The 20,513-nt window shown below is 34.2% G+C and overlaps 1 protein-coding gene across 3 annotated transcripts in view; it reads left to right on the top strand.

Annotated features, from left to right (window-relative positions):
- Positions 1-20,025, top strand: part of LOC142981790 (uncharacterized) — a 360,767-nt gene extending 340,742 nt beyond the window's left edge. For all 3 annotated transcript variants that reach the window (XM_076127897.1, XM_076127898.1, XM_076127896.1), the window contains 2 exons: positions 17,406-18,178; positions 18,756-20,025. In XM_076127897.1, coding sequence (XP_075984012.1) covers positions 17,455-18,178; positions 18,756-19,564 — 1,533 coding nt within the window. In that variant the 5' untranslated portion in view covers positions 17,406-17,454 and the 3' untranslated portion in view covers positions 19,565-20,025. The remainder of the gene's footprint in view (positions 1-17,405; positions 18,179-18,755) is intronic.
- Positions 20,026-20,513: the final 488 nt, after the last annotated feature.

Here is a 20,513-nt window from a genome sequence, read left to right as displayed (position 1 = left end):
AGCATTCACATTGACTAAAGTTCCTCTTGGCGTCATAAATGGAATCGTTAAGTTATACGTCTATAGGTCTGAGATTACGACGCTGCAGTCACTGATAAGAATAATCCTGTATACTGTCTTGAGACGGCGATGTGGGGGAATTGATCGGTGTGGTTTTAATAGGCTGTTTTCAAAGGTAGAAATATTACCTGTGAATTTTGGTTACAATTGTTTGAGTAAGGGCAAATGTTTTTTCGGCTCTAATAATTTTATTCTGCATCTTTGCCTACTATTTAAGGTGATATTATGTATGTATGTAAAACCAAATTCTAAACAATTATTTTTGTACTTAGTTGAAAATCTTGTTTTGCTGAACTGGAGATTTTCAGCTGAATTTCGGTTGATCGCTCTTTAACTCAAAATAACAGGCCTAAAGTCTAATCGAGACTTAGAGGGACTGTATTTAAATAAGTTGCCAACTACTTTATTTATTTATTTTTTGACAAGTTTCAGCAATTTATTATCTGAGGAAAAGACTTCTCTCATAAACTTCCAGCTCTTGTTTGTTTGAGAGCTCAAAGAGTCGAGCAAAACAAAAAAAAAGCCACTGCATAAAATTGGATAATACATAAATTTAGATCAAAAAGAAATTGTAAAAGCTGGAACTGATTACATTGTCCAAGATAACATAGATACCATTAAACAAAAAGAAACATCATCTACAATGTATAAAACGGCCAATCTAATAAAAGACCTAACACTATCCCTCTACAGGGAAAAATAAAAAGAAAATTTTAATCTCAAACACATTTTGCATTTTTCACACAACAATGTTGAACAAGCAAATTCATTTTTCTAGTCCCGAGGTATCGCGAGTTTACTAGTAATATAACTTCACGACGTACTGAAACTGGGTAAGCAGAATTTATGGTAGCTAGTTTGTATTGTAAGACGTTTATAAATCATGCTATGGACGGAAACCGTGTTGGCAAGATAAATGATGAGCATGGCTTTGTTGAAAATTTCTAAGATATATGAACGTGTACGTGAGGTGGTTAATTGATTTAAGAGAAAGCAGACCAAGCTAAATGCGGTTTGTTTACTGATTTTAAATTGAAATTTGTTTATTCAGATCCAGTGTTAAAATAAAGAAAAGTAACTGATATAAAATGTGAACGACTTGAACATTGATTTAAACAAAATTAACGCTAATTCGATCTGTAAAGAAAAGACCATTGTAAAGACCACTAAGACGCCTTTAGACTTATCTGAGAAGGTCATGCGTAGCTGCTTTTATAAATTAAAATTTCGAACGGGCAACTCAGGGCAACAAAATTTTTTTCAATAGGTATGTTGGTTTTATTATATCATCGGCGTAGACAGAGTTAAGAATTTTATTAGACTTAATTTAATTGGCCGTTACGAGACAACTGTCGACACTTGACGTAAATGAATAAAGGTAATAACTTGATTTTGAATTTCTAGCAGCCACGTTTTTAACCACCAGAAAACTTGAAAATGACGCATAATTTCAACTCCAACGTAAAACCGCAGCATTCACCAACATCCACATCTTTTGTTAGAACATTCAAACTTTTCGTAAACATATTCACCAGTTCGCGTAATCTTTATAAACCTAACACGAGCCTTCACAGCCAAAACTGAAACTGTGTTAGTTCGTAAAAGTTAGTAAAAGCACGAATTTTCCGTCTGTTACTCACAGTCACCAACTTTTAGCCACTTTGACCGCAGCACTTTGGAAATTTCACAAATTTTCCACGTGTACTTGTTACTTGGGATGGAAATTTGCCTTTTGAAAGACAATTTTCGTGTTGATCTTGACAGTGAGTGAAATGTTTGAATTGTTTATTTGTTGGGTTGTGAGGTGACATTGTTTTTTGTTGATTTTTATGAATAATCGCAGTGTTTGCTTGTTTAAACTCAGGGGAGGTGCTATGACTTGATCATGTACGTTTTTCGTTTTTTATTTAAACGTATACAGAAATTGGTTTCCTATAGTATGATAGTTTTGTCCTTTTTTAATTATATAGGTAGTGTAAAAATCCTAGTAGTTAAAATAGTTTAATAATTTCTTGCCTTCATTTAATTGGAAGTGTGTTTATCAGTTATTTGGTTACCATAGTACCAGCTCTACTTAGTTTGGAATCAAATGATCGTGTATGAGTTTTTCAATGCTATTTATTTATCTTTAGGCAACTCATATTATTAAGTCAAACTAGCGTCAAACCTGTTTGAATTGTTCGAAGATTTCTGACGACCATTATCGTAATTGATAACAATTGATGAATAAAGAAAATTTTACGATACAAGTAACCCAGGTTAGCTCCCCAACACAGTAAAGGAAAGGTACAGTCACGATCTCAATCCTTAAATAAGACACGAAGTTATTTACTCGGTCCGGGAACTTTACGATGTAGTCAAAGGGTGGATGCTAACAAAATAATTTACGTGTTGGACATAACAGTTTAGCTAATAGCAATAAAGAGGTGATTTTACGACGTCTTCGCTCGCTGTTTATGACTGTACACAATATTACGAGTGATGCAGTTTGTCTTGTAAATAATAAAATATTTTGTGCTTTGAATTCTTAGATGATGGAAAGGTTTACTTTGTTTCATAGTTTTAGTCGAATCAAATTGGTTGAAAATAATTTTATGCCATTTAAAATATAGTTTCAGCCAACCTTTCAACGTCAGTAATGTCACGAGCAAAAACAGCTATTTAAAAAATATCGGGAAACGCCTTCTGGTGTTTAAAATCAGTTTTTTAATTTGACTTTCAACTATTTTTTCCTAATATAGCTTTAGGTAGAGATAGAAATAAAGAAACCTTTGCCCGGCAGTGGGACAGTATAGTTTATAGTAATTTGTGATCAATTTTTAATGTATGTTTTTCGGTAGTATACTATAGTCCAACAACTTTGTAGAGAACCTTGTATATTAAGTCCGCGGCTGGCGGAGGTTTGCAACATTCAGAATTTAGAACATCAGCGACCAGGAAGCTTGCGCTGTCTGTGACCTATTTGATGCTGCCGTTTGATTATGAAAATACATAAAATTATTCATTATTATTTAGATAAAACGTGCACACCGAGGCTCCCTACCAAGTTGTTGGACTATTTGTAACAGTCTTAGTCAAGTCACAATATTAAACTAAACGTTGTTCATACTGTTCGCTTTATTTGGTAACTCACATTTTATCTTCATCAGAATATCAACGACAATTTTCAATCTACATCTAAGAAAAAAAGTCCTCAAACTTAAAACCGAATATCTATGCAAAAACAGCTAATACCAACTTAATTATAATATCAGCATATCCCCAGACACCGTCCGTTTATCATAAAGGTGCAGTATAGCATAATTTATGATAATTATTCCGTTGCCGCTTCATTACCAAGTCGGGGTTGAGAAGAACTCATAATTAGTGGTGTAATATATGAAAGTGATGTATGGGACAGGTGGAAGATAAGAAAATGTGCTGTCAATGAAAATTTTGTAAAAAAAATCTTTGAAAACGTAGTTGTTGAGCAGGTTTTTGAGATGAAACTATTAGTTAGAAGGAAGATTCAGATTTTCGTTGGCAGCAATTTGCCAATAATGACAAAGGCCAATGACATTGATGATGAAATTGCATTTCTCCGTGGATTTTAATTTTACGTCTTGCGTAAACATCCAATTCTGCAATAAATATTCATTTATTATATACTATACTTACTTTAGGTACTATATTTATCATAGTTATAGATTGATTGTCTTAAATGTGTAGACATTTAAAACAATCAATCAACATTAAAGCTTAATTTATATAAAAATCATGCAATCAATTTTGGTTCAAGTCACTAACAAAACTCATTATTTACGTTAAAATGCATTAAAACCAAAAATATCGACGTATCGAGCTATAAAAGCGAAAATCTCAATTCGCTTTCCTCTTGACCAACGAGATAGTTTCGACATTAATATCGCTCCATGATTTTCGCTACCATCAATATTCGCTATCTCTGTGTTAAACAAATTACATACAATTAACCACAGTCCATTTGTTGATCCATCAATCATTCCGATATGTTCCCCAGTTTCACTACAATGTCAGCGTTTCCGGTTTCCTGTTCCGCCATTTTGTCCACCATTTGCGAAAATGAAAGATGTCGGATTATCGTTTCGCTTTGTGGCGCGAGTTTCATGTTGGTTACTGTAGTGATTAAAATAGTTTGAGGTTTTGGACAGTGCATGCCTTTGAGGCTTTCAGACGAATATTAAATGCACATAAAATATTTGTTTGCTAGCATCTGTTTTACAAATACTCATGTTGGAGTGTAAAATTTATAACTATAATTGAATGGGTTTTGTCAGCGAGTAAAGACTTACCGCAATTTTTAATTTTTACAAATATAACCCTTATGTAATTTTCATGGGAGCATACTTTTCAACAAAATAAGGATAATAAACAATAATTTAAGGGATTACCCATTACGGTCAAACTTAAAATTTTTAGTTTTAACGTTGAAACGTCAAGCAACTCAAATATACCTAATCTCGCTATTACCTGTTTTAAAAGAACTCAAAAAGTTACGATTACGTATACTTTTCTATTCCTTTTAATTGATAGTCAAACCACTTGACCAAATAATGGAAATGTAAATCCAACGGACACACTGTTATGAAATTCATGTAGCAAGTGTTAAGTGATAGCTGATGCGATTGCATTTGACGGTTAAATTGTTTACACCCTCTCGTGTGTTCACGGGTTAGCAAACATTGTTAGTTTAGATCAGTTTGTTTGATGTATGGATAGGTGATGCAGTGCGAATAACATTGTTATCGAAATGCTACGTCAATTTTCGTAACAACGTATCTGCGGGAGTGTTGTAAAGAACTTTAGTAGTTTTAATCGTATATTGAAAAAAGTACAAAATAAATTTAAAATACGTCCGTAAAATTATCTCTTAACTACTATACTTTTGATAGTGTATACACATCCCAGTGTACCTTAAATATTAAGTTGGGGAAAAAGTCTTTTCGCATTAAAGTATATATGAACTTGTAATAAAATCTTTTCTCTACACAAAAAAAGCTCGATATTTGGGTACCTCACGAGCTCACTGAAAGAAACCTAATGAACCGTGTACTCATTTGTGATTCTTGAAGCCAAAGAGATTTTATTACAGGTTCATACATACTAAAATGCGAAAAGACTTTTTCCCCAACCTAATACTATGCACTCCAACTAATAAATACAGGAAATTGAGTCTTGCTTGCATAAGAATAGAACGCCAAAGAACTTTTACAGATTTCAATCATAAATATACCGCAAAAATTATCTCTTTGCATTAAGCAGCCTCAAAACAATGTGAACGCAAAATCTCTTACAAAGCAAGCAAAACTCAAATGAGTAGACGTTACAAATCACCGCGTCTCACCCCACATCACAATGATATCAGCAAGAGAGCACCATACAAACATGACAAAATATAACAAAGAACAAATTAATTTTCACCTAAATCCGTATACGTTGTAACAAATGTAAGACATTTGCCACTCATGAGCGTTTCTGCTAACAAAAGGACACATTTACTAGAACATTTCGGGCGCTATTGTACCTCCTTGTGTTTTAAGTGTTTGTTAAGGCTTGTTTTATTTGTTTATGGGACATTTTGTATATTTTATTGTTGTAACTACTTATTATTCGTTTAAAATGTCGTATAACACCTAAATTGCTTAGGTAGTCCTTGAAGTGGTTGTGTTGTGCTATTAGTTAGGTTCTCAAAAGCTTAGTTGGTTTTTGGTGTAATCATGAAAAACTGTCAAAATATTGGTAATATGTACTAACATAATGAACAACATATCTATATATATAAAAGAAAGTCGTGTTAGTTACACCACTTATAACTCAAGAACGGCAGAACAGATTTGGCTGAAAATTGGTAGGGAGGTAGCTTTGAGCCAGGAGATGGACATAGGCTACTTTTTACCCCGGGAAAATTACGCATTTCCTGAAAAAAATCAGGTGGCGAACGAAGTCGCGAATAATCAATTTTATAATGACATTGAATTAACAAAATTCCGTTGTCATGGCAACTGTTTTAATGGTGGATATGCCATAACGCGACTTCGTTAAAATCTATATATATAAAAATGAATTGCTGTTCGTTAGTCTCGCTAAAACTCGAGAACGGCCGGACCGATTTGGCTAATTTTGAATGATGAATTATTCGTGGAGGTCCAGGGAAGGTTTAAAAGGTGAGAAAAATTCGAATAATTGCCGGGAAAATCCTCAAAACAGCATTTTTGACAACACCAATTAGTCATGATCTCCTGGTAGTTGTGGATCTATTTTCCGATCAGAATTAGGCCTAAAAACAAAAAAACGGCTCTACAAACTCTAAAAACTCTCTATAAACCTTTTCACAGTTACCAGGAGATCATGACCACTTGCTTGCTAAACAACTTGAATTTTTATAGATTTAGCTTCAAAACCGACGTAGTTTCATAGAAAATTTTTCACCCCCGTTAAGGCAGAATTTCCAAAAATATTTATTGCGTCATTCTTAATTTCTAACGATATAGCCAAATATTAATTTTAATCGAATTAGCTCCAAAAGTGAATCGCGAACGCAACAAAACGACACGACATTGAAGCATTCGCCGAAACTGTGCGTACAAATGTTCCACAATTGAATCAATAACAAAGAATTGCGTACGACACTTTGATAGAAGCTGTGAACAGTGGATCTGGTGGAATTTATTTCCTTGATGCTCCCGGAGGAACTGGAAAAACGTTCTTAATTTCATTGCTTTTGGCGAGGATCAGATCGCGAAATGATTTTGCTCTAGCGTTGGCTTCATCTGGAATAGCTGCAACTCTGCTAGAAGGCGGGCGAACTGCACATTCTGCCTTGAAATTACCACTAAACATGCAAATCACCGAAACACCAATTTGCAACATCGCCAAAAATAGCGCAATGGCCAAGATCCTACAGGTATGCAAATTGGTGGAGGTCACTGGAGGCACTGGACAGAACGTTGAAAGATCTTCGTGAAAACCAAAATATTTTCGGCGGGGCCATGATTCTGTTGTCAGGTGATTTTCGTCAGACTCTTCCAGTTATTCCCCGATCAACTGTTGCTGATGAACTAAATGCATGCCTAAAATCATCAAATTTGTGGCAGTACGTAAAGACACTCCACTTAACAACTAACATGCGAGTATTTTTGCAACAAGATGAAACTGCAAATGTGTTTGCGAAACAGTTGTTAGACATTGGAAATAATAAAGTTGCAGTGGACACCTCGACCGCATTCATCACATTACCTACAGATTTCTGTCACATCACAGACTCAAAAGTGGAGCTTATTCAGCGAGTTTTTCCAGATATAGCGCAAAAGCTCAATAACCATCATTAGCTGGGTGAACTCACGAGCAATATTAGCAGCGAAAAATAATGATGTCGAGGATCTTAATGCAACCATTCAGAATTTTCTTCCAGGACAGTAGGATTCTTTCAAATCAGTCGACACCGTAATGAACCAGGATGACGTAATCAACTATCCCACTGAGTTCTTAAATTCACTGGAATTGCCTAGATTATATATTCGCTTAGCCTTTGTTCCAAACTGTGTTGGAGTCGGCTTCCAGTCTCACCGGTTGTAGCTGGATACCAGTGTTTTACATGGAGCGACTGCCTATCTGACCTCCACAACCCAGTTACTTAGGTATTAACACGATACCCTTCGGTAAGACTGGTTGTCAGACTTTCAAGCTTCTGACTACTGTTAACGACTGTCAAAGATCTTCGAAAATGACAGCCGGGACCCACAATTTAACGTGCCTTCCGAAACACGGAGGAACTCGATATGTATAAGATGGTCACCCATCCACGGAACAACCTCGGCAAGCGTAGCTTAACCTCAGAGATCGATCCGTGCGGCTGTTGTAAACTAAGCCACGAGCTCCTCTGGAATTGCCTAGATTACCACCTCACAATTTGCAGTTAAAAGTAGGATCAGTTGTCATCATGCTGCGTAACATTAATCAACCTCGACTGTGCAATGGAACAAGACTGGCTGTGAAAAGACTGATGAATAACGTCATTGAGGCGACAATCATAAAGGAAAGGAGAGGATGTCTTGATCCCGCGGATACCGATGATTCCAAAGGACTTACCATTCGATTTTAAAGCGATGACCATAAATAAATCGCAAGGACAGTCGTTAGAAGTTTGTGGAATCAATTTGGAGTTTCCCTGTTTCGCGCGTGGACAATTATTATACGTCGCGTGTTCGCGCGTCTTAAAACCGTCTTCTTTGTTTATTTACGCACCACAAAACAAAACAAAAAATATGGTTTATGAGAAAGCTTTAAATTAATAAAAAGACTGTATTTTAACAGTGTGTGTCTGTTAATATCAAATTTAAACCTTATAAATAGCCAGTATTTCAGGAAAACTCTGTTTTCTAAGTAAGCAACATGATGTATCGAAAATAATAATAAAACTTCATGCTTTATTCAATAAATGATTTTTTATTAAATACAGATTCGATTTGTATGTTTTAAAATCATTTTATACAAAAGATTAGGTCTTTTATTTATCGATGAGGCAGTACGAAGTCTGCCGGGTCAGCTAGTATTATCTATTTGTTAACCACTAGGTTAGCAAATAGATATGTTGTTCTTTACTTGTGTCAAAGGAAACAGTTCTATGTACGCGTGAAATAGACAATTTCAGTCAGTGTCTCTTTTAAAACCTAAAAAAATTAAAACCTTTTAAAATATTTTATCCGCAGTATAAGATAGCTTATAAATTTGACTTAAAACTCATACTCAATCTATAGATATTTATATAATATCCCAAACCTTTTAAAATAACCATTATGAGAGAAACCACATCAACTAAAAAACATAGTGGACCGTACCCACCTGTTTCTGATCAGCCATAAAGATTTTATTTACAAGCCGTTGTTACCGCGATTTACTACTTATTACCAATGACGGCTCTCTATACTAAATAACGTAATAACCGGACCCTTTTCACCGTTCGACAGCCGCAGAAAGGGAACATGTTGAGGAGTATTCATACTAGATTGCGAACACGGCAAAAACCGCTTAAGACCTTTCTCTTGTAGTGTATTTTCTTTCTTAGTTCAGGCGGCGAATTCTTGGAAATTACTGTATCGCTATCCAGAGCTTTTGATATAAAAATACTGTCTACTTAGCTTGTCTTAACCGTGATATGTTTAATATTTGGTTGTTCATTAGACAGTAACCTTTTTCTTTTTTTTATATTCTGCATAAAAACTAAGCTGGAGTTTATAATATTCATCACTTTCAGTGTTCTTTAAGAAATTATTGTGATGATCGAAGACACACATTGATATGGTTTTTATTTACGACTCGTCTATAAATGAAATTATACACTTAACCAATAATCTCTTCTTTATGAGGATGTTGATTGACAAAACATACACGCCAGTTCATCTTGGTACACTCTTTAGATAAAGCGATGCGGAGAAAGTTTTGAAGCGTAAGACACGTATAATTTATTATGTTCTTAGATCATCATGCATTTTTGCTCTCTTCTACTATAACGGTCACGAACATCTAGGTAACTTTAAACGAATAACGCCTATCCATGTTACCTGTAGTCAGTGTGGAGCTTTACGTTCTAACGGTTGGAAATATCAACACGTCAAGAATTTTAGTGATAAAAATACGTTTTGTAACGTATTCTGATATTCAATGGGAGTTGGCGTGCTGTCAGCTCTCGTTTCATATGGGGATTTTGTTTTATTTTCCTGTCCAATATTATATTGTTTGTTATTTTCTTGTACTGTGATTTTTTTTACTGTATATTTCAGTACAAACACATTATATGAACTTATAAACCAAGCTCATTGAAGACAAATATCTCTCGAATGCCTTAAGACAAACAAATATTTGGGTATGTTAAATTACAAGTACGCTACGTCCTAAGCTTGGACGGTAAACAAGATTTTCTGTTGGAAAAAAATCTACATCTTATAACCATGTTAGTTGAAAGAAATAAACCATTGTCACAAAGAAGGTAGAGTTAAGACTGTTATACACATCAATATAGTTATAGGAAAAGTAACTTCAAACGATGATACATCTAGCTCTATATATTTTTTGGTACTTTGGGTATTTTAGCATTATTTTGTTTGGTCAAAGAAAATCCTGTTGATCATTAAACTCAAAGAATAGACATTATGTTTGATCATGTGACAAGGTGCACCGCATCGCCCGCTAGAGGGCCTTGTGTAAATTTTGATTATTTCTGAATCGCGCTATTAAGATTCTCTGGCAGCCAGTATATAAGGTGCGAACAATAAAATTATTTTAGAGCTCGTACATCTGATTTGTTTCATTTAAACATAGCGTCAACACTCATACAAAAAAACACTATTGAATAGATAAACTACCGCTAAATGTACTCAGAAAACGAGGGTCAGTCAACAACCATACCAGAGCTAAGAACATACGCCTTACAAAAACCAGTAATATTCATTGTAAATATCTAAATCCAGGAATTATCCTTTCTAATAATCCACGTAAATGAGGCATGATGTTTAACGTGATATGCTGGAGGCAACAAGAATTAACGCAACCATGCATTTATTCACGAGTGATCGCTTATCACGTCGGTTGCATTGGCAACCAGTCATAGGTAAATAATGCATACCGCTATTTATTGATTATAAAGTTATGGTATTAATTACTGAACCAGTCTACTGCACATTTGACAAACTGATTTTCCGTAGTTGATATCGTAAATTGGAGCCAAATCGAAGACAATATATGTAGTTAATAAAATAAAACATTGATTTGTCATTATTAACTACAAAATACAGACCATGTCTTATATAGATTTAGATAACCGTATATAGATTCTCCAATAATACCGTATTATTTCCTTGAATTTTAAATAGTATAATTTTCTATATGCTATACAGATAGAAAATTAATATTCGTGATTCTCTTCTTCCATTGGCTGTCGACTACCGGCTAGCTATCGAGAAATTTTGTATGAACTATTTTGCAGCACATACTAAATGTCAAACTTACGATACTTGATAGTACCGCCTGTATAAATCGCGCTACAATACTACCTTTTAAAACCTGAAGCTTTTTGTTAACTCGTTAACTCCCACAAAGCTATCAATTACACAAAGTGCAAATATTTCACCGAACACTCCAAAGAATTTACACAGTAAAAACGTTTTAAAAGATAATAAATAGCACAAAGTAATCAGACAATTACATCAAGTACCAAATGAGAATCATGTTACTGAAAAGTACGTTGTTTACACGCAAACGCATTGTTGCCAACATGCCGTCGTTAAATGAGCCACAAATATCGCTTTCCGCAAATTGGCGCTCCCGTCCACTAGTTAAAATCTGTTTAAACCAGTTCGCGCCGGATTTAGCGAGTTGCCGCCAGTTTTATCTTGTTTTAACTGGTTGTACACCTGTGAAGTCGTATTTTTTATTGTTGAAGTTTGTTCTGTGATGGGGATTTTAAAGTTTTAAATACATTGTTTAATTCGGAGTGAAGGGAATTTTAGAATTTGCGGTTTTATACCCTACTGGAGCAGATGTCTGTGTGATATCCAATTTATTAGATCATAAGCCCGTAGCTTCACAAGCTTTTTAGATGGTAAACAAGCATATATTGTTTTATGCTACCCTCTTGTAGAATTTTGTCAAAATCGGTTCACTAGTGTGAATGTGAAAACGTAACACACTAAAAAAATAACTTTTACATTAACTGTAGATGTTCAAGAACTGCTATACTCCCAAAAATAGAAAGTTTTTTTCTAATATCACATTTTAAAGTTTTGACAGATACTTAAATGTTTGAAAATTAAGATCACAATGACGCACAAGAAGTTTTGTCAATACAAATTCTTTATTTGAACAACTTGTATCCGAAGTCTTGTACAAATTGTCTGTACATTCAGTGGAAGGATATCTTACAGTACGTTTTCCGGTCTGTCTCTCGATCACTTTACTTTATTTTCTTTTGTCGTTTCTTGAGATTTCTGTTGCTTTTGTACTAGTAGTTCTTTAGGAACTGTCGATGGACACTCTCGAACTTGTTTCGTATGATCTTTAGGGAATGCTGCGGTTCTATGGACAGGTTTATTTCTGAATAAAGATTCATACGTAACTAATATGTTATTATGTTGTTAAGAATTATTCTGTTCTTTATTTTTTTGTAGGTGTTAATTGTGTCGTCATCTAACAATGTTATTTTGGTGACTGAAAAAATCTCGCTTTCTTGATTTCATAATCAATTCAAATCATTTTATGGCGTCATTATTTTTTTTATTCCCAATCAGAAGTTTGTCACAATACAGCTTTTGCCTTGGATCAATATACCTACATCATCCAATGATGAAGTAGGTATATTGATCCAAGGCTGTCAATACAGATACTTTATATTCTTTATTCTTATACGATATCTAAACCTTAAAATAATTCAAGGCTGAGTATTTTTACAATTTACAAACAACATTTTCACGACACATTACGCAAGATCTCTCGTTGCATACATCAATAATTTGACTGCGTCATGCACAACACCTATACACAGTCACACACAAACCATCAAACCCAACATCTGCTATTCACTTGCTTGAAATATGATTCCGTCACATGGCAGTACTCTATACGGTGTGAATACAGCCTATCAATACGACGATATTTCACCCTCATAAGGTGTGTGTTTCCTGAACACAAGTAGTTCGTAATATCTATATGTGTATGGTGTGTTTTGGTTGTGATTTTCGTTCGATAGATGTTTTTGGGAAATGTTTTGCATCGGTTTATAAAGAAGGTGTTTGTTCTCGAATTTAGTATGGGGTATAGTGTTGTTTTGGAGCATTTTGTAGATCAGCTTGCACGTTTTTGAGTATATTTTTGGCGTGGATTGTTTGATATTTAAAAATTACTAATTATCTTTCTAAATATTCTACGGATTTATTGTTCTTTTGGTTTGGTTTCGTTTGAGTAACTGTTATAGTAATTTAACAAAAAATGCGGTGCTACGACTAACAACCTGAGTTATTATGCGGATTCATAATTGAGTCTTAATTTTAAATTATGTGAATGTTTTAGTCACACTTAAGCATTACACTTAAAGATATCAACGAGTTGTCTATCTACTTTGATCCAGCCCTTCAAGCGTTTATAACCCAATTATTTAGCAGCTTGAGAACTTTTAAATATTTCGAATTTGAATTGTTCTTTATTCCTATGCTCATTTTAAAACTTAAACACTATGTAGTTCTCCTAAAGCTATCTACAATAACGAAGTCCTAAATATTCACAAAGTTTGTACCTTTAAATAACACAAAAACCTTACCTGAGTAAGTACACAATTCATCTCTACCCACACGAACGTATGGACGTATTTTATTCGATACCTTCAGATGAAACAGTTAATACGTGTTTTGAAAACAAATCTCTTTCACTATAACTGTGGAAGTTTGTTTGTTTGCTTTTACTGGCTTTTGTGGTGCAACGTAAGTCTAGACTGAGAGCTATAACTATTTAAAAAGTAGAGGTTCAGAAAGTTGGGCTTGAGTTTTTTGACAAAACATTCTTAGGTATGTTTACTTATAGTATGAAAGTTGGGGTTACAAATCTCAACTGCTTTGGAGAGCGTATGTTTTGTCGTTTTACGTCAAATTTTTATTTACTGGGTGAATTTTGTATACACAATGGGCTACTATAATCAGGTAAACATGTAGCTAGTTTTATTGAAACTGGCCGCTGTAACTAGACGTCCGTCCAAAAGAAATGTGTTTTGCAAAATTATTAAAATATCGACTACACAGATTTATGACTAAGTGAAGCACTGATTCCTTTACAAAAAGACATTTGTTAGTATTTTATCAAACAAAATATAGGGAGGTGAAGCCGCGAACAAAAGCTAGTGCCTTATAAACAAAATCTTCAGGCGTTCATCTATCAAACAGGGAAATGTTTTGGTGTGAATTATGTATTCTTTCAGTTCAAATATATGAAGATCAAAGGAAATACGAAATACGTTTGTTTTTTTAACTAGCTCCGGTATGTGACTTCACTTGTGATTATTTGTTTTTGTGACACAACTGACATGCTAATAATTCGTCGAAAATATTTGAATAAATCTTAAGTTACAGATAATTTCTCAGCGAAGCTTATAGAGCTTGGAAAAAGGTTTTGCGATCAATAACTACATTAAATTATAAGGCAATATGTATGGATGTGTGATAAATACATATCAATAAGAATGAAATATTTGTTATCGAAATAAAGACGGGGCGCCGTAGTAGCTGTGTTAACTTCAATATATTATTATATTCATTATCATCATCATCATCGTGAGCGACAGCAGTTTCTTTCGACCTACTATAAACCAATCCATATTGCGACCTTTACCTTATGTTAATTAACAATTAATCAATTATGTCAATGATGTTAAAATCATTTCACCATTCAAAAATAACAATAGGATCAAACACATCAAAAGAATCTTCAATAGTTTAAAGTAATTATCAAATGCAATATTTAATTCAGACAAGACAGTTCTAATAGAAAAGATTAAATTATAATCAGTTATTATTAGCTTCTAAGTTTCAAGTTAATATCAGTTTCATAAACTTCATGATTTATTACGATTACAAGTTTAGTATTTTTGGGGGAACTTTGATAAAACTTAATTAATTTCGGATTAAAACGTGGTGGAATTGGAAGTTGTTCGTTAATTTTATTTTGATTGAGATAGAGAGCATTAAACAGTTGTACTAAATTAAATATTTTTGTATTCTCTATAGGTTACTAAAAGATAAGTTGTCAAACTCCGAGTTACTATACAAATATTTTACTTTAAGTTGTCCGATCCGTAACCAAACCCGAGCCTTTGTGATCAGCAGTCACACCTAGAACGATATAGGGCTAAGCCCAAGCAGTGTTGTTTTTAAAAAGGATGTTCCCTCACCTGTGTTGCTACGCAATCCTAAATATCAATCTCTCAAATAAAAGTTTTTAAGAACTGATAACTAAACTTCTCATCGTACCCCTTTTACAAATAAGTGAAAAACTTCACCCTCTTAAGATTTGATACGACCAAGAAGTATTATTATATTGTAAACAGAGATTTTCTTTCGAATTTCACAAGTATTGGGAGTTAAAATTGTTAAAGAGTTTTACCTTGAAATTGATTACAGAATAATAATATTTTCTTTCGATATCTCTTCTTTTTATTCGATTTACAGTTGGTTGGTTACACAAGGTGTTAGTATTAGTAGGTAAGGTATTAACTGTGCCTTCGAGGTTCCAGTTTTGATGTCTGGGTTGGGCAAAATATTATTGGAGTGTTATTCGTATTTGGTGATAGCTACGCAAACGATATGACAACGACATGGTAAACGCCAAAATCGGTTTTCATTATTTTTATGTCAGTTCTATATTGTATCTGGCATAATGTTCTTCATTGGTACATTATTTAACAAGCTTGAGTAATTTACACCAATAAAGTAGCACTTAAACCACATTATTCACCTTAACGAAATTCTAGGAACTCAAATTATTTCTTCAAAATGTGAATATCACTATAACAGGTTCCTTCCCGTCTTTTATATAATGACAGAGTTTATTAGGAACATAAAAGCCACTTTTGTCAAAGAAACCTTAGAAGCCCAAGTAGATTAGACCAATTTGAGATACTTTAATTAGTTTTATTTGACTGTGCCGATTTTTGGGAAAGATTTTTACCTGTTTATCGCAATTAAATCATAAGACTGTTTGATTGGATAATCGGGTAATTATAATATCACGGAAAATCTTTATCGAATTGTTTATTTGTCACACTTTCTTACCTTACTGAGCCGATTCTGATGAAAGTAAGCACAAATATAGTTGAAGATTTAGGATTAAACGCAGACCCATATTAAAGGATACTAGCTTGTACGCAATCAGAGCCGCGTGGCTCAGCTAGTAATTTCATCAAAATTCCAATCTTCATAAACTTCTACTTCTTTCATAGAATAGAATTTGCAGAACAATCTCCTGCCACTATGACCACTCGACAAATCGCTAGTCATCGTCAAATTCTGTACGAATAACTGATCAGCGCCTCTAGTGGACGCCATTAGAACGAATTTCAAAGTAAATTTTAAATGTCAAACTCTCGATACTCCTGTAGAAAATCGTGCTTCTCGCTCCATATAAAACTGACACTCGTATTAATTAACCACGGCTTACTTGAATATCATCACGGACTCATTGGACCGTGGTCAGCAGTATTTTAATTAAATGTCACTCAAGCTGTTATATGAATAGAGCATTGACAGGTGCGCTCTAGGGTTGGGAGTGTAGTTTAGGAAAACTATTTCATATTAATTTCTTTTTCATAAGTTAAATTAATTTTGGAAAGTCAATGAAACCCGAGTGGTACTGTCTGCGACTGTTAACTAAGGGGTCTCGGGTTAGATGCAAACTGGGTTATTCAATTTATTTTTAGAATTTTGCTAATAGCACCCTTGGTTTCAGATACTTGTGCAGTTCTTTTACAGAAATAAAATAGCTAAAAAGTCCTGGGGACTTTCGGAACGCAAGAAATAAAAATATAATAACTAAACGCGAATGTTATCTATTCTATGCAATTCTGCTTACACATTCGGATATAACGAGCATGAATATGTTCGATTCGATTCTTGACTGCATTTTCTTGCTCAGATAGTAAGGTTTAATACATCTCTACATTAGTCTACATTCACAAAAACATTCACAGCTAAACTATCGAATATTCAGTTTCAAAACACTTAAAAGTACTAAGTTATAACCGCATTTGAGTTGATGTAAACGCTCTTAAGAGGCCAGTCATTTTTCAAAGTCTCTTTAGCCGGGGTATAGGTGACAAATGAAGAAGTATAGACTTAAAGGAATGATTAATGGACGCTCGATATCTTCAAGAAACAAGTTATCTAGGGTGGTTTAAAGAAATGGTTTTGTGAGAATTTGTTTTAGTTTTATGTAGTTCTGTTGAGTGGTAGTAAACTGTATTTAGGAAAATGTGAATGTATTTGATACTCTTTTGCGTACATATATAGCAAGTGAAATGTACGTTATATTGATAGTATTGCGATGTAAAACTTCAAAATTATGTTTGGTCTGGATGTATAGGTTTTTAATATCTTGGCTAGCATGGTTGCCGTGTATGTAATGCAATTTGTATGAGCTAAAAATGATTCTTAAAATGTTCTGCTAAACTAGAACGATGAATGTTTATACATATCTGTTCAAGTCAATCACCCCTCTGAATAATGAAATGAACCGTTCCCATAACACAAATAAAATAACCTTGTCATGTTACTAATTGTATCTTTTCTTTGTTTCAGATGATTGTATATAATGAAGTCACGAAAACATAGAGCTTAACAGCGCAAAATGGATATAGATCATGTAGTATTGGACAAAGAAGCAATCACCCGTTTCGAACAGTACACGTTGGCAAAGCCCTCCCTAAATGGGGGGATCCCTTTGGACAGATGCCAAGACGGCGACTCCATGGTATCTAATAGCAGAAAAAGAGCACAAACACCGCGGCAAAAAGTTGTTTGTTGCTTTTGCTTCAAAACTACCAAATATAGAAGAAAACAATTCATTATTGGATCCCTCACAAACGTCGTAATATTCGTTGTACTTTTAGCATATACGTTTCTCGGATCATTCATTTTTCTCGCAATAGAAGGCGGCGCAGAGGTACCGGCGAGGCCGAGAATATTACCAGACAGACAGAAATTAAGCCACAAAGATAGTAATAGTACGCATAAAAAGTCAGACGACGACTACGATTATGGAAATCTGACATTGTCGGCAAATTATTTTTGGGACGCCAGGAGCAGGGCTGTGGAAAATATTTGGGAGATAACTGTGTCTCTTAATATCTTGTATAGAGAAAATTGGACGAGGTTGGCTGCTCAGGAGATTTTGAAGTTCCAAAACGAGTTGGTTCAGAGGGTGACGACAGAGATGGCGTCGCAATATGGCGTTAGTTACAGAGAGATGGCTCTCGGGGAGTTCGGGAGCGATCTAGCCAACCATTACGAAGAACACGAGTGGAATTTGGCGCTAGCGTTTTTCTACTCACTAACTGTTTTAACAACTATAGGTGAGGACTTTGTACTAAGTTGAAGCTAAAATTTCGCTTGGTTTAATTTTATTTTCTTTGCAGAGTTCAACGATGTAGTTTATGAAATAAACGTCTGAATATAAAGACAATAGATTTTATATAGAGAAAATGTTACGAGATTACAAAAAGGCTTCAGGATAGAAGTTAAAGGATTGTAATAGTGGCCAATTAAAATATTACAATGTCACCGGCCTTTATTGTTTTAGTAATAATGAACTTTGGATGGGAGAAAGCGAAATATTGAATTTTCTACTGAACCGTTATTTATTACTTCAAAGTCTATCAGTCAATTAGACACGATCTAATGATTGCTTTTTGTTAGTCATTGGGTTCTACAGTTTTCATTCAGTTTAGGTTATGTAACAGACCGATTTTTTAAGAAGTTACGATTGAGTTAGCTACTCATTGCTAGTTAACCAATTGTTTTTGAAAGAAAAATTATAGATATATGGCCCTAAGTGCAATTTATAATCAATACTGTTCAGACCCATACTATAACCACCTTTAACATATTTTTTTTTATAGATAACTCACAAAATACTTTTTTTTTCATCAGGTTACGGCAACATAGCACCAAGAACGATCCTCGGAAAAGGCGTCACCATCATCTACGCATTGATCGGGATCCCACTCACCTTGGTCTACTTATCAAGCGTCGGGTCTCTCCTCTCCAAAATGGCTCGAAGCGTCTTCAGCCGCGCCCTCTGCTGCTGCCTCTGTTCCAACTGCGGCTACTGCTGCTACGACGAGAGAAGAATGGCAGAGAAAGAACGAAGAATGAAGCTGAAAAGACAACAAGAAGAAATGCTTAACAGTCAGAATACTAGCAAGACACCTACAGAGGAATGTTACGTGTTAAAACCAGATAGTCAAAAAGACTTATCTTTGTCAGAAAGACCCACAACTAGTACAGCCAAAGATGATATTATTAGTTGGCCTGATACAGATTCTAAGTTATCAATGCATGGGCTAAGTATTCTAGCTCCTGTTCTTTTGTGTCTTGCAGCAATTTTCATTTACATTGTTATTGGAGCAATCGTTTTGTATAAAATAGATAATTTGGGTATTATAGACGGCTTCTATTTTTGTTTTATGGCCTTGAGTACTATTGGTTTCGGTAACATCGTTCCTGGTATGAGTTACACCAATATTAACGGGGTTAGGTACTACACAATCAGGTCAACAACCCTTTGGTTTTGTTCTGCGTACACCCTCACGGGTTTAGCTTTAACAGCTATGTGTTTCGGTGTTATACACGATGAAATTATCTACAGGATAAAGCATCAACAAAAGCAATGGTCCCAAAAGGGAAACACAGTCAATGATGGAGTCAATATTAGTGATCCATTTTATATGAATTCCTGACAAATGTATAATAAGAGTAAGTCAGAAAACTTGTATAGTATAATGGAGGATAGTACTTTAGAACGTAACAGAATCGAAATCGACAATAGGGAGGTAGTTCTTAGTGTAGATGATATTTCGACGGCCGTTGACCCTAATGCTGAGTTTCCGCCGCCTCCCCCCGAAGAAGAAATAGTTGCCATAGTAACCAAAAAAGAACCTAAAGGTTTTGGTAATATGGTTGCGTATAACGTGCTCCCCGAAATGCTGGAACACGTTAATACAACATAATCTAAAAGACTTGATGAAATTTTTCGATTATTTTTTTCTATTAATTTTTCTGGCTGTGAATTCTTAGTTATACAAATTTTATGGAATATCATAATGGTCTTTGTCGAATTTACTTTTTTCGATTGTATTAAATGTAAATATTGTTGTAAATATTGTAATTATTAGTGATAGAAAATGATGTGTGACATCTTTTATCGGATCTATTTGTCAACTGTTAATATCAAGGTAACTGTAATGATTTTCATGTGAATAGTTTCTTTGTAAAAATTATCAGTTTAATAAAAAAATATGAAAATTGTTATACGTATTTTCATTTCTATGCAACACATACTTAGTGCAATGGGTACTAATGAATTACCTAGTATTTGTTGCAATATATCATAAAAAATATACATTTTTGTACATTCTGATAAACAAATGCAAAAACATATTGTCAGAATGAATGAATTGAACAATAATATGACGTGTAAAATAGTTGCTTCGTTGATATTTAGTATATGTTAGTAAATTACTAGACCTAAATTAAAAAATGAAACACTTTCGAAGGCAATAAATGATAATATTATTGCTGCATTAAAATATCAAAATCATCATGCGCTAGTAATTTGATGATATTTTCTCGAGATATTCAAGCAAGATTAGTGTTGAATTTATAGACACGTACAGAATTTAAAATCAC

Source organism: Anticarsia gemmatalis, chromosome 20 (assembly GCF_050436995.1).
Source record: "Anticarsia gemmatalis isolate Benzon Research Colony breed Stoneville strain chromosome 20, ilAntGemm2 primary, whole genome shotgun sequence".
NCBI lineage: Eukaryota > Metazoa > Arthropoda > Insecta > Lepidoptera > Erebidae > Anticarsia > Anticarsia gemmatalis.
The sequence above is the reverse complement of the archived record's forward strand: the minus strand, read 5'-3'. Positions and strand labels throughout refer to the sequence as shown.